Consider the following 25,748-nt stretch of genomic DNA (forward strand, 5'->3'; position numbering starts at 1 on the left):
GCCAGTGGGTTTTATGTCATACATGTAGGGATGGCCAGTTAATGAATGACTATAAGTCACAGTGATGGGGTTGGAATGGGGCACTAGTGACAAAGCTTATGGCAGAGTGGTAAAGTTCGTCCAGTTTATTGAGGGTGGACTTTGGGGCCATATTGTAGATGACATCACCATAATCCAGGATGAGATTATTGTCATTTGGACCATGGTGTGTTTAGCGCTGTGTGTGAATTAAGATTTGTTCTGGTAGAGAAAGCCTATTCTGGACTTGACCTTTGCTTGAAGATTATTGATGTGCGTGTGGAATGATAGTGCCAGATACCCAGGTATTTATCTGAGCTGACATTCTAAGTCATTTGGTGTCTAGATAGATGAGAACATTCTAAAGATATTGAGAATCTTGAAATGTAACATTTTAAAGAGAAGTACTACTCCTGCTACTAGAATTGAGCGTATCACATTTTTGTGTAGATTCATCATCACTGTCAATGTGAAAAGGAGAAATTGAGGATAGTTAGTGGTTCATTGCACTGTGATGTGTAAAATAACCTGTCTGTCCACTCCATAGTTCCCGGACAGCCACAGGGGAGGGCCACTTCCTCCAGGTCTCAGCAGGGACTGAAAATATTTGACTCAAGGTCGTCCTCTGATATGATCAGTCGGAGTGCCTGCCTGGCTACATTCACCACACACAGCAGCCATGGTCACAGTCATGGCAGATTGGGCTCTGCCTGCACCCCACAGTTCCTCTTTGAATGTCCAGAATGCTCTGCCCTTGTCGCTCTATTTCATGCTCAGGGTCGGCTCCTGTAGTACACTGCTCAGATCTGTGTCTGTCATCAGTGGCCTCAAGTGGCGTTTTTGTTCTCTGTATCCTTTACATGACACATGTCAAACATGCAAGTTTATTTTCAATAGTGAAGAGGGGCCGATGTGCACATCTGTCTCTACTTACAGGGAGAAAAAAACAAAATAAGAACCTGACAGTATTAAAGAATGGAAGGAAGAGAAACCCTACTACTCGGTGTCCATGACCCTTTTCCGTTCAGTTATTTTCAGCCAGTCATTCGAAGTCAGAAATACATCCAATAGGATTGTCACGAAGCAGTTAGGCTATCTATATCTGAAATAGTGTTCTTTATTTTCACTACCTCTGTATTTTATAGAATAGATTTCATTCACACTAACATATAGCCTCGCCGCAGTTCAGAAACCCAACAATAAAAATATGTTCTAGAATCTTCTGATGTTAAGGTATTGCTATGGGGAATCATTAATGGAACGTGCTAATCTGTGTGAACACATGACACACAGATCACTTTTTTTCGTGAGCATCGATTTCTTCAATGCCCTTTGCTTTAGGGGATATTGAATTTTATTTCTTAGTAGTCAAAATATTTTTTCAACCTTTAAATGGGTGCTATCGATGTGAGCAATGAAATAATTTATTGCATCTCTGTTTTGGCAAGATTTCTTTTTGAAATATTAGACTTGTGTGAATTCGAAGCTTAGACATAGATATGCAGCCCGCTATTATTTTCTCAGTATTGAATGGATTTCCAATTTGTCTCAAACGTTTGTTCGTTTTTACTAAGTTGTCAAAATGAGATAATAAACGTCTGAGTCATTGCCTGTGAATACGTTTACATTTTATGTGTTTAAAGTTTCCACTCATTATATATTTTTGTATTTTTCTTACAGGAGAAATTCTTTCACGGTGGCATAAGTAGAGGGGTGGATCTGATAGTTCTGCACTGTGGGCTGTACTGGGACGGGGTGTATGGACGCTGTGAAGATGAGCGTGGGCGACAAGGTGGGGGGTTACCTGGTGGATCTGGGGGGCAGCTTCACTGAGGATGCCCCCAGACCCCCGGTCCCTGGGGAGGAGGGAGAGCTGGTGTCCAGCGATGGACGGCCCTACAGCCACGGTTTCTATTCCTTCAAGAGCGAGAGCCTCAAGAACGAGGCCTCCACGGCCACGCCCAGACGACCTGACCTGGACCTGGGCTATGAGCCGGAGGGCAGTGCCTCCCCCACGCCGCCCTACCTTAAGTGGGCAGAGTCCCTGCACTCCCTCCTGGACGACCAGGATGGTATCCACCTGTTCAGGACGTTCCTCAAGCAGGAGGAATGTGCCGACATGTTGGACTTCTGGTTCGCCTGCACTGGCTTCCGTAAGCTCGAGGCCAATGAGGGCCAGGGCGAGGAGAAGAAGCTGAAACTGGCGAAAGCCATTTATAAAAAGTACATCCTGGACAACAATGGAATAGTCTCGAGACAGATCAAACCAGCCACCAAGAGCTTCATCAAGGACTGTGTGATGAGGCTGCACATTGACCCGGCCATGTTTGACCAGGCTCAGACTGAGATTCAGACTATGATGGAGGAGAACACCTACCCGCTGTTCCTCAAGTCAGATATCTATCTGGAATACACCAGGACTGGGGGGGAGAGCCCTAAGCTCTACAGCGATCAGAGCTCTGTCTCTGGGGGTGGGAAGGTTTTACCAGGGTATTTGCCCACACTGAATGAGGACGAGGAGTGGAGATGTGACCACGAGTTGGAGGAGCAGCAGGAGAGTGATCCCACTCCCAGCAACCGGCTCACTCAGAAGCTGCTTCAGGAGACAGCTTCCCAATGCGTCACCAGCACCAAGAGATTCCAGGACAGTCACGAGTACAGGTAAATCCTCTCTCGACATCCTCTCTCTCTCTCCAGTCTCTATAACTATCTAGCTTCTCTGTGCAAGTGCTGAATTAGAAATAAACTTGTCCTCCCCCCCTCTGTGCGAGTGCTGCCTGAAGTTGGAGATGAAAAGTGGCTCTGAGTTTAGCACAGCGGACAGCTTAAGATGAGAGGAATGCAGTGTAGGCAGAGGCCTTTAAGTACCTGTGATGGCGAGGCAGGGGTCGAAGGGAGAGCATTTGCTGGTTGTTAGAAGGTGGAGGCAGACGCTCTTTGTGTTCCCCACGCAGGTGTCCTGTGAATGGCAGGCTTTTCTAGTGGAAGAAAGGTTCTCTCAGAGAAAAGCTCAACATGATTTCTCTTTTGACTGTGGAAAATGGAGAAGTCTGGTTTAACTGCAGCAGAAAGTCAAAGGAATTATTCCCTGTCGAAGGAAATGAACCTGGCACAAAAAAAAGGAAGCACTCCCCATATTTCTCTTCTGGATGACTAAAATAGGATTGTAAAAGTACAGTCTTGTTTGTCTGTCTTCCATTCTTTAATTAATAGTAATATGATGCTTATGTTATATTTGACAGAAATCTTTGTCACAGCCTTCTGTCATTTCATTTGCGCAGAATGGGATTGTGCGATGTGACTGACTACTTAAAACTCTAATCCTCGTCCTGTTGGAACAGAAACAGCGCATCTGGGCTTTTTAGTCCACTATGCAAAGGATTAGGCCTACAAATGTTCCTGCCAAAGTCTGTGAATTAAATATCAATCTTTTTTTAAAGACATATTCACACATCTCTGAATTTGTTCCATATTTGTCACTAAGCAAAGCTGCTATCACCAGTTGTGAGAAGAATATGTGCAGGGATTTTGTGGCCTCATTTAGCCTTGCTCTGAAATATGTAAAAACACAGCATTTTTACTTTTCAGATGTGCTTAAGGATAATGTATTCACTGTTGGCATTGTCTGGTGCAGAGATTGAAGATTGCAGAATTCTATCCCTAGAAGTTGACCCACTTTTCTATCAACAGTCTTAGACAAACCTTGACATATGCAGAAGATGCAGTAGCACCTTAGTGTGCAGAGGATGTTTTGAAGAGTTGTGGTTGCAGGGCTGAAGGTCTTGAAATCAGTCTTTTCAATTAGCCTGACTAAATGGTAACGTTTCCAAGTCTTTGTTTCAGTTTAGGACTAGTGTTGTGATGTTGAAAATAGGTCTACTCAGAAATAGCACATTGTTTAGGCTAAGGAATATTGTTTTGTCTGACTTTAGTCTATTTGGATGCTCCGAACTGCGTTTTTAGTATAGTTATAGTGTATAGGCATATATGTTTCTCATTTACAACTGGCCTATAAATGTGACAGAATGAAAGACTAGGATATTTTAAAACCACAAACACTCCCCACTCCACCCTACTTCTCACTGTGTATTCTATGGCCCCCGGATATGATTGGCTTTAATTAGTGAGAGCAGTGCATTTTTAAGGTTGTTTTCAAATGACTATTTCATTAGGTCTAGTATTTGGCGGAAATTACAAAAAGATTACCCTCCATTTTTAAATAGCCTTTTAGCATCACCCTTCGGGTTTTTGTGCAACTAAATTTTGCACCAGTCAGATGTCTTAATATGTGAAGACCAGAATCCAGGGAATTAAAAGGGAGCAGCTCTGTAGTGAAGATGAATATTTTTCCTCAGTTGTGTAGTAATGCACAAAAAATGTTGCGTGATATTTTTACGTTGTTCTCAGACAAGCAGGTGACGGCCTCAGCCAGTCACTGTTCTTGTAGAGACAAAGCTCTCTGAATATGTTTACATGCTATGATGAGCATGAACACATATATTTTATATGAAACTGTTCATTCTGAAAGACTCATTCAATTCACCCCTGACACAGGTTCCCTGTGGAAAATTTCTCCTGGTGCCCCTCCTCTCTCCAGGTCTCCCTCGGAAAGTAGTTTAGATGGTTTATCTCAATGACAATTTCTGTTTTGAACAGGTTAGATATATAGCTTCCATTTTTATATAACACTATCATCTTCAGAGTAATTGTAGAGAGAATGTAATGAGTAACTAACCTGCTAGCAGGTCTGATTCCTTCGCCTATGTTGCTGTGTAACCAATCAGTGGTGATCCAGGGGTGGCTGCAGTCCAATGTAAAGGGGAGTGACAAAGGACCAGTAATTATTCTCTAGGTGCAAAGAAATGCCCAAGTCGTTGGAACAACAAGAGGCCCTACATCTAATGCTTTGGCATTGAGCTTCTATCACTGTGCATCAGGAGGACAAGTTCATTTAGTTTTTCAGGACAAGGCTAATCAAAGGTATGGATGATGTTTTGGTGGTCTTTCTGCGAGGTATGAGTAACGTTTTGGCAAGTGCTGCTGTTGTACTCGGGTATTTCCTCATGTTCATCGAAAGCCGTCTGGCCTACTCGTCGGTCGTAAGAAACGTGATGAAATGTCATCCATTTACAGCTGTGCACCCACACTGTCATAGCTAAACAGCAGACAAAAATCTACCATGATGAAACCAGTGTTGGTTTGAAAGCATCTCTCTCCTCCGGCTCCCTCTCTTTGCTCTCTCTCTCTGTGATTCTGTGGACATTGACATCATGGCTGCTGCTTCAATCATTAGAAGATTCTAGATCATGGGCATGAGTGCTGCCTGGGAATAATCATCAGAGGCTGCAGTAATCCGAGAGCTGCTTCCATCCGTGATCCATCCGTTTCCTCCTCTCAGGCTGAACCAGGCTGGGCTTAGAGGCTCATAAACAGATGCCTCACTACCAGTCAGTAGGATGGATGGCCATGGTTCAGGTTCTGGTAGGAGGCTGCCATTTTCCCTGTGGTGCCCTGAAGAGAGAGAACAGCCAGGTTGTTGAATTTGAAGCCCTGGTTTCTAGGAGGCAGCAGGGGAAGCAGGCTTCCAGGTCAAGGGGAAACCCTGGTAGAAAGGAGGCTTCCTGCTTGGCGCTCGCTCCCCTGCCGTGCACACTCCTTAAAACAGACTGCGGCCTCCTGCAGCTGCCCCTTTCAGTTGTATTTCCTCTCGCAACGCTCTTTCCTTTAAATGAATCCCACTCATTTGAAACCGTGGCCATAGAACGTGGTCGTTATCCACAACCACGTTGCACCTCAGCCACAAAATTTACATTTCTATGCATTGACGGCTCGTGTATTGGTTGGACTTGTTTTTGTTTGATAAATGTAGCATGAGGGATGCCATCATGGTTTGTGTTTTTTCCTCAAAGCAGTTTTTTAGAGCATCCGGAGCAAAGATGTGTTCTCCTCAGAGCCTCAGTTTTGAGAAGTGAATCCATTTTTACTACCCAACTGTTTAAATTTTCTTTTCTTTTTATTGATAGGTGTTTTTGACTTCAACGGAAACTCACTTTTATTGCAAAATTGCTGACTATTCCAAATGAAGTACTTATCTGAGCTCTTTCCCTTGTTTTCTTAGTTGTTCACGTTATGACATTTCATGTTTTTGTTAGATTTGGCTTGTAAGCTAAAAGCAAATGTCATGCATGTTCTCCATGGGTAATTCAGTAGACTTCCCTTGAAGGGCAGATGATGTAATGGTTTACTGCTCACAGTGCTTATGTGCGGAAAATGCTAAAAGGGCCATAAGCATCATTTCATGACTTAAGTGCTTTAGTATTAAACTGTAATCTCTTTTCCAGTGATAAAAGCTGATAGGACTTATGGTTGATGGACAGGACAGGGCTCTCTCTGTTCAGGAAGCATGACTGGACACATGTTCTTTACGAAGATTAGACCTGTATTTATGTCCATCTTATGTTGAATAGGAAGTGAGGCATGTGTCTGTTTTTTTTCTCGGGGGAAATTTGACTCCGAGATTGTCGAGGACTTTATTGCTCTTTGCCGAATAGTTGTACGCCACCCTGATATGGTCCTGGTGGAATGTGACGGCAGTACCACTAGCCTAGGTCCTGTCATTTATAGCCAATACCCACGTTTCCAACCATAGATTTTATGTGAGTAAAGTCATACAGTTTAAAAATAAAACAGCTGTGACAGAAACAGGAAGTTTCAGTCCAATTTTATAAATGCTGACAGATACGTTGTTCGTTTGACATGGTGGGATCTCTTTGCTTTGGTAAAATGTTATTATGCGAGAAATGGTGGTGGAAATGCCTTTATGCGCAAATATTGATAGCCATTATATCGAAGTAAACTTGGAGTCACTCGATCACATGGTGTGTGGTCCTCCCACTACGACTCAGGAAAGCATGCAGTTTATTAGGCTACAGATGAAATAAGTTATGATGAACTTCACAGGGTGGTGAAAGTGCACGATAAAGTGCACGGTGATGAGCTTCATGCTCCTTTCCAATAAATGTCGAGGGTCTTATTCTGGTGACATGATGATCGATGCTTGACCGCCGTGTGGCTCAGTTGGTAGAGCATGGCGCTTGCAACGCCAGGGTTGTGGGTTCATTCCCCACGGGGGGACCAGGATGAATATGTATGAACTTTCTAATTTGTAAGTCGCTCTGGATAAGAGCGTCTGCTAAATGACTTAAATGTAAATGACAAATAAGAAAATATTCTCGCTCTTATCTGTGATAATATCATCATGTAGACTAGCCTGCTGCAGGGCCTACCCAAACTGTATCTGCTGTTGGCTAAAGAACACGTACCAAGACCCGACTTGTCACATTTGCTATTTAAAGCAAAAAGGTTTTGTGGCAAAACTATTGGTAGAGTTGAAAATGCGATGGAAACACGTTAAACATTCACATTTTATTCGGTAAGCGAAAAAGTACATTTTGTGTGCACTACGTCATCACGCACTGATTTTTATCCGCGACAATTCAGTTTGGTGGAAACACAACTGGTGGGAAAATGCGCGTATTTACCTTGTGGATTTAGCAACATTCGCATGAAAATCTCTCACCAATTGGATGGAAATCTAGTTTATATCGTCATTTTATTCGATAGATTGGCAGTCTAGTTATGACAAAATAAATGATATCTTCCGTCACGACTGCCATTGCTTTTCAAAGAGAACCATTTGTCATTTCTAGACATATTAGAATCTCATCCCTTTACTTACATAATGTAGAACTAAAAGACATTCTTCAACCACTCTCCATTATTCTCTTAATCCAAAACGATTTACCACTTTGCAATAGATTACATTTTTCTTTGTTTGGGCAGAATATGGGCTGACTAATGATAACCAGTCAGAAGTAGCCTGGGTTTGGTCTGGTCTCCAGTAAGACTGAGAGCTTCAGAGTTCCCAGCGAGGGAGCACGCACTGAACACTTTAGGGATCTTCTTCAGTTTAAAGATGAAGAGAACAGAGGCCTACCCAGATCTATAATTCATGTGAAGGGAGCAGTTTGAGGAGTGTGTTGAGGGAGGTTGAGTCAATGATGGAGGCTGTGGTGATGCGATGCCTCCAATAAGAATTGAATCAGCATCTCTACTGTACCTACCCTTAGAAACCCTCTGGAGGATATTCATTATGACAATGTGGGTGGTTTTGTGTGAAAGACATGTATTACTACAGAGATACTACAGTAGTCTTATTTGGAAATGTTTCTTTGTTTTATATCTAAATGACATTTACATTGTCACTCAGTTCTTATCCAGAATAACTAACAACGTCCTTCCCTTTTAATGCTATGATAATACAGTGCAATAATCTTTGTCAAATGTACTTACGTGTGTCTCATGTGAACCTGAATCTATTGTTTAATGGTGCTAATACACTCTGACATCATTGATTGTGTTATATCACGTGCTATGTATTGTTAATGACTTTGCCTTAATGCTATCTCTCTGAATGTTGCGTTTCTTCTAGACGTGTGCCGTGGCGGGAGCCTGTCAACCCGTACTATGTCAACACGGGCTACGCCATGGCCCCTGCCACCAGCGCCAACGACAGTGAGCAGCAGAGCATGTCCAGTGCCAGCGACGTCGACACACTCTCCCTGACAGACAGCAGTGTGTATGTACTCGCACAGCCTCCGCATCACCTCCCACTCACACGCATGCACACACACAATCGGTCAAACTGTAATAGTACATACCACAAGTAAGGGCAGAATGCCTCGAGAATGAAGTTTAGCTTCCCTGTTCCTTGCTATTCAGCATGAGGACCTTCACAAACAATTTCATGACATGTGAGTGTGTGGGCATAGAAAATAATAGTGAGTCTTATTTTCAATTTCATCCATGCCCAGTATATCTGAGCTCTACCTGGGTCGTATTCATTAGGGCACACAGTAGCAAAACGTTTTGCCACAGAAAACAGAAACAAGTTTCTCATTGAACAAGTTCAGGTAGTCCCTCTTTTTTAGTATGTTTTCTTCCGTTTGGTGCCGAATGAATAGGACCCTAGTCTGACTGTAGCACCTCCTGCTGCACGCAGACTGGTGCCATTTCCCCCTGTCTGTCTGTCACTGGGAGCAGCAACACATCTCTCTCTGCTCCTCTCCTCAGAGAACAGCCATCTGTTCATCACCCACACGAATGAAAGCCGCTAAATGTCATTACGTATGCTAATTATAGAGCTATAAACTGGGAGGTACGACAGGGCCACAGTATGTCATTTGAAGGCTTTGACTTGTTACCCTTTTAAATCAAGTTTCCCGGAATTCTGAGGAAATGGTGGAGAATTGGCGGTAAAAGGTTGAGTAGATTTTGACAGGCTCTCATAATTGTGTAAAAGGAGTCGGTACACAATGAATAAAAATGAAATGTTATAGCCTACGTCTTATATGACATACCCACATTGCTTGACAACGGTTTGTTTCAAGATGGGTACATGTATAAGCAGCGCCTTCGGAGGATCCCATGTTGGACACAAGCTGTTATTTAGCGCAGCGATCCTCTTTCTTCCGCCTTAGCGGGAAGCAGACTGTTTCCCTTTAGAGTAAATCGAGCTAGGATGTGTTGGCAGAGGGAAGTCAGAGAAGACCGGAACGGTGCTGTAAGTTCAGAGATGGCACAGGGGAACGCATGTTTAAAGAAACATCAAAGGCTGCTCAGCAGGACAAAAACATGTGTCTGAAGCAGGATAGATTAGAGGCCATTATCAGCTGTTTGTTGCACAGCTCCTGGCGCAGGCGAGTCAAACCCAGCAGGACCACTGAGACTTGGGATAAAACAATTCATAGTGTTGGTGTCGGCGACCGCACCACTCTCTGCTTGTTCACTACTGTGTATGGCTACAGAGGAAAGCCTCAGGGTTTAGGTACTCTGGTATTTACCGAAACCTAAATCCAGAAATCTCAACCCGCTCAATTTACCATGAACTCCCAAAATGTTGTCCTTCTCTTAGGATGATTGAGCTACTGTTTAGAAATGTAAGTGCAGCTTCAAAGTAACCTATGAGTTTTCTCGTTTTGAATATGTTTGTAAAATTGTTCTTTTTGTTTTTGTTCCAGAGATGGGGTTCCACCATACAAATATCGCAAACAGCATCGACGAGAGATGCACGAAAGTGCCAAAGCAAATGGGCGTGTGCCACTACCTCATATTCCTGTAAGTTAACCTTGGTTTAGCTGCACACACACACACACACACCCCTACACAAACAAGTACGCACGCATACCTGCAAGAACCCCACTCGCTCATCAAAGACGGCTTACGTGGCTGTAATCTGGTATTCTAGAAACATCAGTCTTTCTCAAATGTTCCCATCTCTCCACCTTCCTGCATCTGTAAGATGCCAGACTGCATCTCTCTCTGGGCCCGTGTAGGGTGTGTGAATAGCTCATACTGAGGCTTGTGCTTTCTAAACTGTGCCTGGTGCTCTCCTCAGCTGTCTGTCTGTGTTGAAGCCTATCAGACAGCAGGGTTTCTACTCTGTGGCAGTCCCGCCTCCCTGCATGCCTCTGCAGCTCCCTACAGGAGAACTCCCATCCTAATTGGGCCTCGGAGTCAAGAGTCCTGCTTAACAAGACTCTCCCTCACATTAGGATGCATGTATGTTTTTGTGTAGAATATTTTTTTTTTTCATTGACTTCTGTTTTTCGGTACACAGAATACAAAATAATAAAGAAACTAACTCTATGCATAGCAGAAAAATGGAAACGCCGGCTGCCTTGTCCTTGATTGTTCCGTTTTTGTCTAATGGATTAGTCCCAGACACATACTGCAATGGTAATGGAGAGACGTACAGTGCAGTTGGAAAGTATTCACACCCCTTGATCCCCCCCCCCCCCCCCCCACATTTTGTTAAGTTACAGGCATATTCTAAAATGGATTAAATAAAAAATAATCCTCATCAATCTACTCAATAATGACATTTCTGCAAATGGATTAAAAATAAAAAACAGAAAAACTTTATTTACGTAAGTATTCAGACCCTTTCCTATGGGACTCGAAATTTAGCTCAGGTGCATCCTGTTTCCATTGATCATCCTTGAGATGACTCTACAACTTGATTGGAGTCCACCTGTGGTAAATTCAATTGATTGGATATGATTTGGAAAGGCACACACCTGTCTATTCAAGGTCCCACAGTTGACAGTGCATGTCAGAGCAAATACCAAGCCATGAGGTCGAAGGAATTGTCTGTAGAGCTCCGAGACAGGATTGTGTCGTGGCACAAATCTGGGGAAGGGTACCAAAAAATGGCGGCAGCATTGAAGGTCCCCAAGAACACAGTGGTTTCCATCATTCTTAAATGGAAGAAGTTTGGAACCACCAAGACTCTTCCGAGAGCTGGCGACCTGGCAAAACTGAGCAATTGGGGGAGAAGGGACTTGGTCAGGGAGGTGACCAAGAACCCGATGGCCGCTGACAGAGCTCTAGAGTTCCTCTGTGGAGATGGGAGAACCTTCCAGAGGGACAACCATCTCTGCAGCACTCCACCAATCAGGCCTTATGGTAGAGTGGTCAGACGGAAGCCACTCCTCAGGAAAAGGCATATGACAGCCCCCTTGGAGTTTGCCAAATGCACCTAAAGGACACTCAGACCATGAGAAACAAGATTCTTTGGTCTGATGAAACCAAGATTGAACTCTTTGGCCTGAATGCCAAGTGTCACATCTGGAGAAAACCTGGCACCATCCCTAAGGTGAAGCATGGTGGTGGCAGCATCATGCTGTGGGGACGTTTTTCAGCGGCAGGGACTTGGAGACTAGTCAGGATCAAGGGAAAGATGAACAGAGCAAAGTACAGAGAGATCTTTGATGAAAACCTGCTCAGGACCTCAGACTTGGGTGAAAGTTCACCTTCCAACAGGACAACGACCATAAGCACACAGCCAAGACAACACCGGAGTGGCTTTGGGATAAGTCTCAATGTCCTTGAGTGACCAAACCAGATCGAAGATCTGGAGAGACCTGAAAATAGCTGTGCAGTGACACTCCCCATCCAACCTGACAGAGCTTGAGAGGATCTGCAGAGAAGAATGGGAGAAACTCCCCAAATACAGGTGTGCCAAGCTTCTGGCGTCATACCCAAGAAGACCAGAGGCTGTAATCGCTGCCAAAGGTGCTTCAACAAAGTACTGAGTAAAGGGTCTGAATACTTATGTAAATGTCATATTTGAGTTTTCATTTTTTATTTTATTTTTTTATTTAAATCTAAACCTGTTTTTGCTTTGTCATTATGGGGTATTGTGAGTAGATTGATGAGGAAAATAGAAAACATGTATTACATTTTAGAATAACCCTGTAACGTAACAAAATGTGGAGAAAGTCAAGGGGTCTGAATACTTTCTGAATGCACTGCATACACTGAGTGTACAAAACATTAGAAACACCTACTCTTTCCATGAGAGAATGACCAGGTGAATCCAGGTAAAAGCGATCAACCCTTGTTGATGTCATTGTTAAACCCACTTCAATCAGTGTAGATGAAGGTGACGATAGGTTATGTGGGTTGTGTATGTGTGTATGTGTGCCATTTCAGAGGGTGACTGGACAAGACATTGCCTTTGAACAGGGTATGGTAGTAGGTGCCAGGCGCACCGGTTTGTGTCAAGAACTGCAACCCTGCTGGGTTTTTAATGTTCAACAATTTATTTTGTGTATCAAGAATGGTCCTCCAGCCAACTTGACACAACTGTGGGAAGTATTGGGGTCAACATGGGCCAGCATCCCTGTGGATCTCTTTGACACCTTGTAGTCCATGCCCTGATGAATTGAGGCTGTTCTGAGGGCAAAAGGGGGTGCAACTCAATATTAGGACGGTGTTCCTAATGTTTGGTACGCTCCGTGTACAATCTTCACAAATAGAGGGTAATAGCCAAAGTAGTGAAGTAATTTCTACAGCCAGGCCTTCTAACGGCCATAAAGCTACTCTGGGCTGTTTGTGTGTAAAGCTTTGTCTGTGTTGGGTAAAATGAATATGAATCCAACTGAAACCGAATTCAAAGAGAAAATAGCAGTCAGAGCTGGAGAAATCTCCGGCTTTGTAATCAGCATGTGGACATATCCTGTGTGCTTTGGTGGGGCCCAGAGTAAAACGGCCCTCTACAATATTTAGGCTATCCCCAGAATGTACTTTAATCTCTCTTTGCTAGATTACTACAACAATGCACCTTACAGGCTTGAGTTGTGTTGGGAATACCAGCTAAGAGCTGCATATTCCCAGCATCTTCCTTTGATAAAAAATGTACTTCACTCTGCTGCCTGTAATTAAACATGCAATGATGGGGATTATTTTGAACGGACAATCACTTTTTAGAGATTAAGTCTGGTCTGTGGTGTACCAGTGAGTTTTCACTGTGTTTTTCCAGACGTGGTCTGTAGCTCAGACGCTGTTAACCTTTATTTAACTAGGCAAGTGGGGCACGGTGTCACACTGCGACGCGTCGATCTGGAGATTGATTTCGGTGTTTTTGTTTTTAATGGCTATTATAAAGTCACTGACCAACAAAGTTGTTTATGGCTGATATTTGACTATCTTATACATTTTCTCTAACTTTGGAAGTACCCTATGTTGAAACTTTATTGTTGAGATGAATGCCTGCGGCTTACAGCATACATTATGCAGAGCAGCCTATATCAGACTATTCAAAGCCTTAAACCATGTCAAATCAGACCTTGTAGGTACTACATTAGCTACTAAGCAATAGTCTTCTTGACTTTGGTTTGAGGTTATTGTTTTGGCACCTTCATTTCCATTACAGGTCCCCTGTTAGCTTTTCCCTGATAAACTGTAGACGTGTTTGATAAGTCTTTCCTCCTTCTGTATCATTTTCTCCCTTGTTCTATCAACCGAAGTGAACAGCATAGTGACCACAGGTTTTACCTTTCAGGAGAAAACGGTAACATTGTTATCAGCGAATGACTACTGGTACAATTTGAAGTGAACTGGAAATTGTGTGTTTCCCTCTGTTAGCGCACAAACCGGATACCAAAGGACATTCACGTGGAGCCGGAGAAGTTTGCGGCGGATCTGATCAGCCGGCTGGAGGGAGTGCTGAGGGAGAGGGAGGCCCAGGAGAAACTGGAGGAGCGGCTGAAGAGAGTCAGATTGGTACGTTGTTGTCCACAGAAAAACCACCATGCTGTCTGTATGATCCCTCTCCCTGGTCGGGCACTGTACTACTCTATATGTCCCATCATCCTCATAACAACCTCTTACCATGTTCTCTACAGCTGGTCGCCGTTTGTCTGGCTGTCTATCAGAAGGTACACTGTAATATCTCCGTTTTTTGAAAGGACTGGGTTGATTCATTAAAAGGAAACAGACATTATTCCATTATGAATCATTTATAAAAGTGTAGCTCTGGCCTATCAGGGATCCATCCCACTGTATCTTGGATCCCTTTGTCTCTGGCATCAGATGGAACACCTGCAGACAGCTTGAGCCACTTGTGAGCCTGGCTCACTGTAATGACTTTGTTTGAAGTCAGTTGGAGCGTGAAGAAATGCCTGGACTCACCGCAAATGGAATCTCTTTCGGTACACAGAGCCAGGTCTTAAGTCTCAAGGCAGATATTTTATGTCGTTTGGCCCCTCCGTAAGAGGAACCGCCATCATGGAACAGTAGTTCTCTCTTTATTAAGAGCTGGTGGCAGACAGGGGAGTAACAAATAGTGACTCTATTAACTGATATTCTTACCTTAATCAAAGATAAGCTAGTCCCCTCCCCAAATTCCTCCTCTGCTCTCTTACCTGGTTTTCATCCACAGACTTACACCCTGATTTCACTGAATGTGGCCTCAATCCAATGTTGATTGATGGAGATGTCACATCCGGTCTAGGCATACTCCCTCAGTAGTGTCTGAAAGGAACGGGTCAATATTGCAGGATAGCCTGTGGTATTATGGTGCTGTTTACTGATTAAACCATTTGTCTTCTTTATCTCGCCTCTAAACAATACAGAACCTTTAGGATCAATGCATTGGTGCCACTGAGAGCTCAATAGGTGTTTTTTGCTTTACTTTTCAACGCTCTGAATATTGGCCCACCTAATGTATAATTTACATGTTCAATAGCAGCAGTACATTCCACTTCCCTGAGGTGAGAGTGAGTGAGAGAGATTCGGTACATCACATTCATTAGTAGATGCCTTTTAGCAGGATGGGCTCAGCAGGTCTGGATCTGGCCTCATTTTGGCACGAACAGGGTAACTGAGAGTGCAGAGCAATGGCCTGCACAGCTGCTCTGAGCCAGGCCAATATCTGCATGCGCCAGTCAGACCCTCATCAAAAAGTCCTTCGCTCCCGCCCAGGATTCCTCTACCTGGAGTGAGCATCAAAGCCTCCACCACATAAATTGCCCACTGTTATTTGCCAATGATTCCCATGTTGAAATGCCATAAAAGGTGTGTGGGAACGGTGAGGAGCCAATGGAGGCTGATGTGTTTTAGTTAGGGGAGTGGAAGACCGGGTCAACACATCCTTAGCAATTCAGTTAGTCGCAGAGACAGAGACAGACCTGGTGAAATAAGGGCACAATGGTATGCACTGCTGCTACATGTCATACAGTTAGTTACTATGGCTGTACGTGCCATACAGTTAGTTACTATAGCTGTACGTGCCATACTGTTAGTTACTATGGCTGTACGTGCCATACTGTTAGTTACTATAGCTGTACGTGCCATACAGTTAGTTACTATGGCTGTACGTGCCATACTGTTAGTTACTATGGCTGAACGTGCCGTACAGTTAGTTACTATAGCTGTACGTGCCATACAGTTAGTTACTATGGCTGTACGTGCCATACTGTTAGTTACTATGGCTGAACGTGCCGTACAGTTAGTTACTATAGCTGTTCGTGCCATACAGTTAGTTACTATGGCTGAACGTGCTGTACAGTTAGTTACTATGGTTGAACGTGCCGTACAGTTAGTTACTATGGCTGAACGTGCCGTACAGTTAGTTACTATGGCTGAACGTGCCATACAGTTAGTTACTATGGCTGAACGTGCTGTACAGTTAGGTACTATGGCTGAACGTGCCATACAGTTAGGTACTATGGCTGAACGTGCAGTACAGTTAGTTACTATGGCTGAACGTGCCATACAGTTAGTTACTATGGCTGAACGTGCCATACAGTTAGTTACTATAGCTGTACGTGCCATACAGTTAGTTACTATGGCTGAACGTGCTGTACAGTTAGTTACTATGTCTGAACGTGCCTTTGTCTAGAAACTAGAACATAGCAGTGTTGTAGCTTGAAATATATAGAGCTATTTAATTGTAGTAAAAATCAAGGGTCTATTAAAAATCAAGGGTCGATTATGCTGGCAGGCGTGATGTAGAGTGAAATAGCTTTGCACCACAGAGGAAGAACATTCCCTCTGCAGCAGAGCCGTGATAATGCCACTGCACGTGTTAACACATGGTCTTGTGGAAGTGTGCCATCTGCTGGTGTGACTGATTGGAACAAATAGCCTTTTGCCTTTTGAAATGACTTTAGCAGTTGTTCTTTCGCAATGTGGTGAGTTGGGGCTCCATTTATTTTCTTGGGAAATGACCAGACACTGAAGCTCATACATGTGGGTAGGATATATTTGTATATTATATACTGATGTAATCTCTGATATGTCAACTTGTGGTATTGCTGTTGAGTTGGGTAGTAACCATTTTCAGTATATTTAATCATATTTTTCTTTCTGGAAGGAGGAAGAGGGTGAGGATGCAGACGTCTCCACATCCACCTCGTTCTCCAGTCACAGACTGCCCCCTGGTGCCCACCCACAGCACTACAACAACCCCCGCTACTCTGACATCGGCTACAACGGCCTGGCGCTGCGGCCTGACGCTCACGAGGAGAACCCCGAGAGCATCCTGGACGACCACGTCCAGCGAGTCATGAAGACCCCCGGCTGCCAGTCCCCGGGCACCGGCCGCCACTCCCCCAAGTCCCGCTCACCCGACAGCTTCCCTGCAGGTGGCAAGGTGCCCGGACCTGGCATGCCACTACCCACAGGCCCGGGCAAACAGCCAGCTCGGCTGGGGCCCAAAGGGGAGGCTGCCAGCCACCAATACCACCACAAACACGTGCACCACATCCACCACCCGGGCGGAGGGAAGCCCAAAGAGCAGGTGGAGGCTGACGCAGCCATGAGGGTCAATGGTAACTTCCACTTGGGGATGGAGCAGCACAACTATGGGTCCAAGTCTCGCAACTATGCTGACAGCATGGGCCCCAGCCCGATGGATCCTATGGGCTACAGGTACGCACAGAAGCACACAGCCTCTTCATGTCTCTTTGAATTATGTCTTTAGTTCTTCCATGTCTACGTTTTTTTTAAACACTTGCCATTAACGTTGTTGTCCTTTTAATCATACAATTTCCGTAGTAGCAAAGGTAGCACGCTATCGAAGCGGCCATTTAAGAAGGCTGAGGAGGTGCGGACCTTTGAGGTGCCCGTGCCTCCAGAGGACGTGGAGAGGAACCAGAAGATCCTCCAGTGGATGATGGAGGGAGAGGCGGTCCGCAACAAGAAGAGCCCCTACGGGTGAGTTCCGGCTTTATGGGTGACCCCTAGCTGTCTTTCCCACGTAGGGAATCGGTAACGTACAACCACAGAGATGCAAGTCAATTGAATTAACTCGGATCTGTATTATGGTGGTATGTGTACATTTGGGTCAAACAATGACAAGGATGTCTCCCAGGAGCACCACAGGGTCCAAGAAAACCCCGTCGGGCCACGAGGTGTCGCGGCCCAGCTCTGTGGAGCGTCCTGGGGCAGTGCATCCTTGGGTCAGCGCCCAGCTGCGGAACAGTGTGCAGCCCTCACACCCCTTCATCCAGGACCCCACCATGCCCCCCAACCCGGCCCCCAACCCCCTCACCCAGCTGGAGGAGGCTAGGAGGAGACTGGAGGAGGAGAAGAAGAAGACTGGGACCTTACAGACCAAACAGAGGTGAGTCGGCGTTACCTGGGGAGGAATGGAGATGTCTCTGTCACAGCCTGGTTCTTCATGTCATGTCTAGCCATCCGTTGTATTGTTGTAGTGATTGTGGCAGCCATGTGACTGAATCACCAAATTCATCCTTTTGTTAATACAGGAAAAAAGAGTAACGTTGTTATCGAAAAGTAATGTTTGTGCTGAAACAGCAAATGTTGGGGTGAGCCGAAGCATGACAGGGTCTCAGACTTCTAAATAATTTTTTTTAAATCAAAAAAAATTCTTCACTTTTCCCATTGATCAAACCCCCCTTTGAGTAGCATGATGCACTGACCAACCTTGTTTTACATTTTCATTGCACATCTGTGCATGATCACTGGTGTGTGTATCCTGGTTGGTGTGGCCCTGTGGCTGGTCCGTGTCTAACTCCCAGGGTTGTTGGGTCCTTCAGGTATGTGATGGAAGTGATCCAGCGGGGGCCCGCCCTGTTCCCACCGCTCGGCGTGGTGCCTGCCACCAGGCCCGCCCTGTTCCCACCGCTCGGCGTGGTGCCTGCCGCCAGGCCCGCCCTGTTCCCACCGCTCGGCGTGGTGCCTGCCGCCAGGCCCGCCCTGTTCCCACCGCTCGGCGTGGTGCCTGCAGCCAGGCCCGCCCTGTTCCCACCGCTCGGCGTGGTGCCTGCCGCCAGGCCCGCCCTGTTCCCACCGCTCGGCGTGGTGCCTGCCGCCAGGCCCGCCCTGTTCCCACCGCTCGGCGTGGTGCCTGCCGCCAGGCCCGCCCTGTTCCCACCGCTCGGCGTGGTGCCTGCCGCCAGGCCCGCCCTGTTCCCACCGCTCGGCGTGGTGCCTGCCGCCAGGCCCGCCCTGTTCCCACCGCTCGGCGTGGTGCCTGCCGCCAGGCCCGCCCTGTTCCCACCGCTCGGCGTGGTGCCTGCCGCCAGGCCCGCCCTGTTCCCACCGCTCGGCGTGGTGCCTGCCGCCAGGCCCGCCCTGTTCCCACCGCTCGGCGTGGTGCCTGCCGCCAGGCCCGCCCTGTTCCCACCGCTCGGCGTGGTGCCTGCCGCCAGGCCCGCCCTGTTCCCACCGCTCGGCGTGGTGCCTGCCGCCAGGCCCGCCCTGTTCCCACCGCTCGGCGTGGTGCCTGCCGCCAGGTCCGCCCTGTTCCCACCGCTCGGCGTGGTGCCTGCCGCCAGGCCCGCCCTGTTCCCACCGCTCGGCGTGGTGCCTGCCGCCAGGCCCGCCCTGTTCCCACCGCTCGGCGTGGTGCCTGCCGCCAGGCCCGCTCTGTTCCCACCGCTCGGCGTGGTGCCTGCCGCCAGGCCCGCCCTGTTCCCACCGCTCGGCGTGGTGCCTGCCGCCAGGCCCGCCCTGTTCCCACCGCTCAGCGTGGTGCCTGCCGCCAGGCCCGCCCTGTTCCCACCGCTCAGCGTGGTGCCTGCCGTCTCTGACACGGAGCTGTCCGAGTACGTCCAGTCTGGTTTACCCCAGTAGCCCTTAACCCCCATCCCATTGGTCACTGCAGCACCCCACCTCACCACCTCCTCCCATGTCTATCACCAGCAGCATCCAGACCCGACTGCTCTGTATCTGCACAGCCAAACAGAGGCCTGTCTGTATGACTAGACTCCATAGAGATTAATTGAGGCATACATGTTTGATTACTGGCATTAATACTTGTATCCCCATATTCTAGTTGTAGTTTCCTGTACAATAACATCTGTGTGTAGTTTAGTTTTTTGTCAATTATAAATTCATATTTGAACTGATTATTTGCTCATGTATGCGTGGGGATTAGAATAATCAGTCTCACCTCTTCAGCCATTTCTTAGTCAGACAGTAATCCGTAGCTGCAGGGTCAGGGCTAAGACGGTGGATGGCAGTGAGAATGATCATACCTCTAGCTTCACACTGGTAAGCAGAGGGGATGAGAGGGATTAGAATGATATTAAGTGGAGAGAGATGGGGAAGATAGAACTGGAGGACAGGGAGGGAGGTAGCAGGAGGCAGCAGCTAGGGAGAGGTGTACTGTAAGCTGCGTGGGGCGAGAATGCAGAGCTTTGATGTTCTCTGTGTGAAGCTGCAGTCTGTTTGATGTTCCGTGGCTTCTTCCTCCGATGGACAGTTTAGTGATGAAGGGGGACAGGATAGCTGCAGTAAGGAGCAGATGAAAGCTTGGCTATCCTGGCATAGCCCCTGAGCCTCTATCACTGGGCCTCCACCACCTCACCCCACTCCATCAAACCCAACAACAGGCCCGTGGGCATGCAGTTGGAACACTACTTACTGTAGTAGCCTGCTCCCTGCTGGTAGCATTTGGGCATAACACGTCTTCATCACAATCCCATTTAAACTCTGAGCATTTCCTTGCTTGAACAACATTACCTCCAAGAACTCTGATTGATAAATTATGACTTTCCCTGGACAAGGTCCTTAGGGCAATATTACCTGTGCCGGGAGTGCTCAATTTGATAGCATTTTAGAGAAAATCAATGCTGTAAGGTCACACATTGTGGATCATGAAGTATTCAAATCATGAAACTGATTCTTTGAATTTGTTTGTCAAACATATTTTTGCATTTATTGGTTGTCTCCTTTTTGGCAGACCTCTGGAAATCAAACTAAGGGCCCCACTAGGGGTCCCCGGCCCCCTGGTTGATTATGCTTCGCCACCTAAACAGTCTGCATTGCAACTCTGGTGGCTGTCACAGCCAAAACATTTATAAGTTATAAAGAGGGAGTATGAGTGACTTGAAATCTTGTTTTCTTACATCAGATTCTGACTGAGAGGAAATTATACCTCGATGTCAGAATCCCCCCCCCCCCACTCTTACTCTGTCAAATGATCAGAGCTTGGAGTTCTGCCTTGGTCTTTGAAACATCTCATTTGAAAGATGAAAGGAAGCCTTGACTTGACACATTGAATGAACCTCTTTCTTGTTTGTTTGCAGACATAAAGTGACGAAGAAGCCCGCGTGTGAGAACATTACGGTGGCCTACTACTTCTGTGGGGAGCCCATCCCGTACAGGACGTCGGTCAAAGGTCGCATGGTCATGCTGGGCCAGTTCAAAGAGCTGCTGACTAAGAAAGGAAGCTACAGGTGAGGTCACGACTCTACCTGGTGAGGCACAGGACACTAGATTTACAGGATGATGTTATGTAACATTTTAGTCTATTGAACTCTGAAGTCATTGACATTGAATATCATGTTTTTGTCGTGTTTATGGTAATGTGGAAAATGATGAACCACATTCCAAAGTAAATTTTTTGTCTTATGTAAATTTGGTGCATAATAAATAAAGCTTTTTCAATGCACTTGAACTAACAACCAACTGTTCTCTATCCAACCGACTCTAGGTATTTTTTCAAGAAGGTAAGCAATGACTTTGGGGTGGTGTTCGAAGAGGTACGCGAAGATGATGCTATCCTGCCCATCTTCGAGGAGAAGATCATTGGGAAAGTGGAAAAGATTGATTGATTGACATGGAGGTGGAGAGAAAGGAGACGTTCACAAAGTCGGCCTGCGCTGGAGCTATCGATGGATGAGCTGTTCACTTGAGAGAGACAGAGAGAAAGTGTTTGATTAGAGGGAGGATTGGCAGTGGAGAAAAGGTACGGAGTAAGTCGCTACAGGAGGGAATGGATGAAAGGAGGAGAAAATGAGAGGAGTGCATAGTGGTCACTGTGGGAGACACTCATGACTCCAAGGCTTTCATATCTGCTCAGTGCCACTGCATTGTGCAGACAGAGTAGGAAAGCATTGGACTAAAAAAAAAGCAGACATTCTCTCCTTCAGTGTCTTTCTGTAAGTGTAATGTAATGTAGCATTGTACAATTTGACGAGAAGAAAAATGCTATGAATCTGCTTACTAAAGCAGCATATTATTTTTAATATGACGTATCAGAAGGTATCCTTTCTAATGTAACCAAGCGTGTCATTTTTATGTGTTGGTACCAGATGTGTACAGATTGTCTGTTTAAAACATAACGATAAAGTTTTATATTATCTATTTAAATATTTTGAAAGAAAGCGGTCGTTTTAATCCTTTTAAAGCAGTGGCGCTGTTCCAATTCCACGAGATCCAAGTGTTTTGACAGGGCTGTTTTTCAAGTATTGTTGGAACTATTATACAGCCCCATGTTCTACCAAGTGCTTTTTACAGGAACACTCAACCTTGCCAGTCCTCTAAAGTTAAGTGGTATTGAGTTATCATGCTGCACTTATCACTCACTGTATTATGCATTAGTGTCAATGGAGCAAAATGAAAAGGAATGCCTTCTTGAGGTTGCCCTTAACTGATTCTGCCTTCATGTTTTGTGTTTTTCAATTAGGAAGGGACTCCCCGGCAGTAGCTCGATCTGTGTACAATGTACTGTACTCTGAGGTCTCTTAACTTTCCCCATAGTGTACGTGTGTATGCACATTAAATACATTATTATACCCATACCTGCAGACATCTGCCAACTTAAATTGATCCCCACTATGTTCAGTAACTTTTAGATTTTGCTACAGTTAGGTCTTAATCGTAGCAGATCAGCGCAGAAAATAACATCTTTGATCAGAGATAATCACAACCAGTTGTGTACATGCTACTGACAGTTCAGATCCAGATTCTATTTACAGTCTAGAGCTTTTGTAGGCATTTAAGACCAGAGTCCATAGTAGAAGTCTCCTGGAGGTTCATACACGGGTGTCTGTGTAGAGAAAGGGTCTGTGTGCGGAAGTTTGTCACAAAGTAACTACCGTGTTCAATAGAGCATTGATCATCTAATGTGTGTTCACATGCATTCAGAAAGGCTCCTGAACCCATGCTTTCACTCTGGACAATGAAAGGACATAGTATATGTTTACCTAGTTAATATATCACAAATACAGCTGAATAATGACTTGTAGCCTTTCATAGCTCTATAGAGCTACATTTGGTGCCTGGCAGAAATTGTCTCTAGAAATAACTTTAGTATGAAATGATCTACTTTTTTGATAGGTCACAATACACCAAAGAGAACAGTAGAAGTTGATATGTTTGTCATCCCCTTTTCTCTTCTTTATTTCATTCACATGGTACTCTTTGATTATTCTCCAAATCCCTGTGTTGAAGTGGAATTCTCTTGTACAATGTTCTAGGGCAGGGCTCCAACCCTGTTCCTGGAGAGCTACCCTCCATGTAGGTTTCCGCTCCAACTCCAGCTGTAACTAACCCGATTCAGCTCATCAATCAGCTAATTACTACAATCAGTTGCGCTAGATTAGGGTTGGAGGGAACCTGCAGGGCGGTAGCTGTCCAGGAACAGGGTTGGAGAGCCCTGTTCTAGGGCGTTGTGCCGGGGTCAGTGCAAGGTGGAATGTGCTAACCATTGTGTTTGATTAGGATGGTAAGGACCTTTTTCATCAGAGTGCTGTATTGCTGGGAGTTGTTCTGTATCAACACCACATATAAGAGGACGATCTCCTTTTCTGAGATGCTGTTTTTGTATTTATTTAGATGGATATTTTTGAAGAATCTGTATGAAGTTAACATACGTAGTGGACAACCCTCTATTGCTCCTGTTTAAAGATTTGAATAACCGTATTTTATGTTTTTATAACGAGAGGTATTTACTCCATGACCTTTGACAATATTGGTACTCAACCATCATCTGTCACACTACAATGTAGAATTTGGCTCTCTGTTATGATTATCATTCGATTATTAGATGTTCACTGTCTGTATGTATTACCAATGGAGGGCAGTGATTCTTACTGTGAAAGCCCCAAAGTGAACTTCCCCCACTTATGGTCAATGAAATGTATATAACATCCATCACAGAGTGCCTTTTATTGCCATCCTCTCATGTCATCCGCTATGTGATTCTCAAGTATTACCAGGGCCTTGCTTTATATTTTTATTTAGCGTCTTACAAACAATGTTCTGTCGAAGTGTTTCCTATGTCACATCTCACTTTGGATGAAACTTTTCTATGTAAATATGTAAAAATTGTACATGTCATCAACCAGCAATTCACTTAGGAGATATTCAATACCCTGGACCTGTTTCTTTGTGCTGAGTTGTGCGGTTATCATTTAAAGGTACTTGAACAATAAATACATGTAATTAACCTCAACTTCTCCATTACTTGTAGTCATTAAAATGTGTTAACTGTTTATTACTGATTTTAAACTATGAACTAACAACACTTTATGAAATACTTAATGTCCTATTAAAGTATACTTTAATGTGTCACCCACAAAGTAGATTTAGCAATAAATAAATAAAGAATGTTTTACTGGCACAGCTTCAACTGAAGATGGCAGTCTTGATCGGCTGACATTGTGAGCATTGCTCGAAGTGGGCTGGTTCTCACCCGTACAGGTACCTGCACTTCAAGTGTTCTACTGCTTAACTACTGGGAACCTCTTATAGAATATTGGCTCTAGAATATGACACCTAAATATCCCAAAATTAGTACTGTAACCTATTGCAGTCCATGTCAAGCAGAGTGAGAGAACCATTTCCCGGTGTAAGGAGTAGATTCTCAAATGTGGCTGAGATGACAGCAGTTACAGACAAATCCTTTGATAATGGTTCTGGTGGTGAACTTTGGAGACTGTGGGTGTTGTCTGAATAATGGTTCAGGCTTCCAGATTGAGGTGATTAATTAGAACATTGCTACAGAATCAAATCTTGAGAATCAGAATCAAACTCTTGATTGACTCTTGTTGTGGATTGTATTAGAACAGCTTTGCTTTTTGTTCATGAGTTTGAATCAAGTTTGTATTTCAAGTATTTCAAGTCTAATTACAAAGGAAGATGTTGCAGTTCACTCTTGTCAGTTAAAAATCCTTAATAGTCTATTGACACCCGTGAGTCAATCTAAGTAACATAATAAAAAAAATCCCCGTCAAATGAAGCTAGAGATAACAGTTTGCATGGGCTGAGTCTCAATCCACTGATTCCGCATGTGTCTGCCTTCCGCGTCTGCGGTGGAAGGTAGTCGAGCTACAGAGGTATTTGTCAGAACATGAGACATCCCGAAAATCGGTCTTCTCACGGAAACGTCTGTAGCGTCCGAACGGTTTGGTCTAGAAACTATGACACCCACAAGTGTCACAGGACTAGTCTGAAGGTAACCTATACAAATGAATGGAAGTATGGAAGTAGATCTGTGCCCCAAAAATATGGGGTTAATTATGTGAGAAGAAAAAAAATCCCGAGCTTTCTTATATCTCCTAGATATAGGACAGACACTTCATAGCCTTATTCCTAATCTTTTTTTGCCATTTAGGATTGTGTCACTCAATGTGTTTCCATTGGCTGTAGAATATATATTTTTGGGGGATACCTAAAGGGGTCCTACAATTCCAAATCAAATAGCTAAATGATCTATGGTATGACCATCTTAAAACAATTGCATATGTTAGCTTTGTACCCCAACGACTTTTAGAGGTTAACCTGGCCCATCACTGGCTACATCAGAAAGAGCTGCATATACAGACACAAGTCAGACGTGAGTGGTTACATTTAATGAATGATAGACTTGATTGATTCACTTTGATGTAGACATACGAAGGGATAATGTTGTGATAAGAGTCAGATTCAAGTATTTGTAAGATGGTGTATATGTGAATAAATGTTATTAGGTTGAGATGGTTTGTGGAAATACTGGACATTTGTATAAAGCGGAAGCAACGTTACCTTTAAAACAAGTGTTCTCAGAAATGACAGAGTTTCTAAGATCAAAACTGATAAGTACATTTGTAGGATGTTCTCCATTAACCTTCAATGACAATCTCTTCAAA

The 25,748-nt window shown here is 44.9% G+C and overlaps 1 protein-coding gene across 8 annotated transcripts in view; it reads left to right on the forward strand.

The window, feature by feature from the left end:
* LOC139578147 (axin-1-like) overlaps nt 1-24,073 on the forward strand; it is a 41,684-nt gene extending 17,611 nt beyond the window's left edge. For 6 of the 8 annotated variants that reach the window (XM_071405419.1, XM_071405411.1, XM_071405429.1 and 3 more), the window contains 9 exons: nt 1,699-2,679; nt 8,510-8,656; nt 10,098-10,194; nt 14,008-14,145; nt 16,739-17,295; nt 17,422-17,580; nt 17,738-17,989; nt 20,922-21,071; nt 21,329-24,073. In XM_071405419.1, the coding sequence (XP_071261520.1) occupies nt 1,778-2,679; nt 8,510-8,656; nt 10,098-10,194; nt 14,008-14,145; nt 16,739-17,295; nt 17,422-17,580; nt 17,738-17,989; nt 20,922-21,071; nt 21,329-21,449 (2,523 nt within the window). In that variant the 5' untranslated portion in view covers nt 1,699-1,777 and the 3' untranslated portion in view covers nt 21,450-24,073. Of the gene's footprint in view, nt 1-1,698; nt 2,680-8,509; nt 8,657-10,097; nt 10,195-14,007; nt 14,146-16,738; nt 17,296-17,421; nt 17,581-17,737; nt 17,990-18,425; nt 18,462-19,358; nt 19,461-20,921; nt 21,072-21,328 lie in introns of all 8 variants that reach the window. The other 2 variants (XM_071405465.1, XM_071405457.1) reach the window with 2 other exon arrangements.
* The last annotated feature ends 1,675 nt before the right edge of the window (nt 24,074-25,748 follow it).

This window comes from Salvelinus alpinus, chromosome 1 (assembly GCF_045679555.1).
Source record: "Salvelinus alpinus chromosome 1, SLU_Salpinus.1, whole genome shotgun sequence".
Classification (NCBI taxonomy): Eukaryota; Metazoa; Chordata; class Actinopteri; order Salmoniformes; family Salmonidae; genus Salvelinus; species Salvelinus alpinus.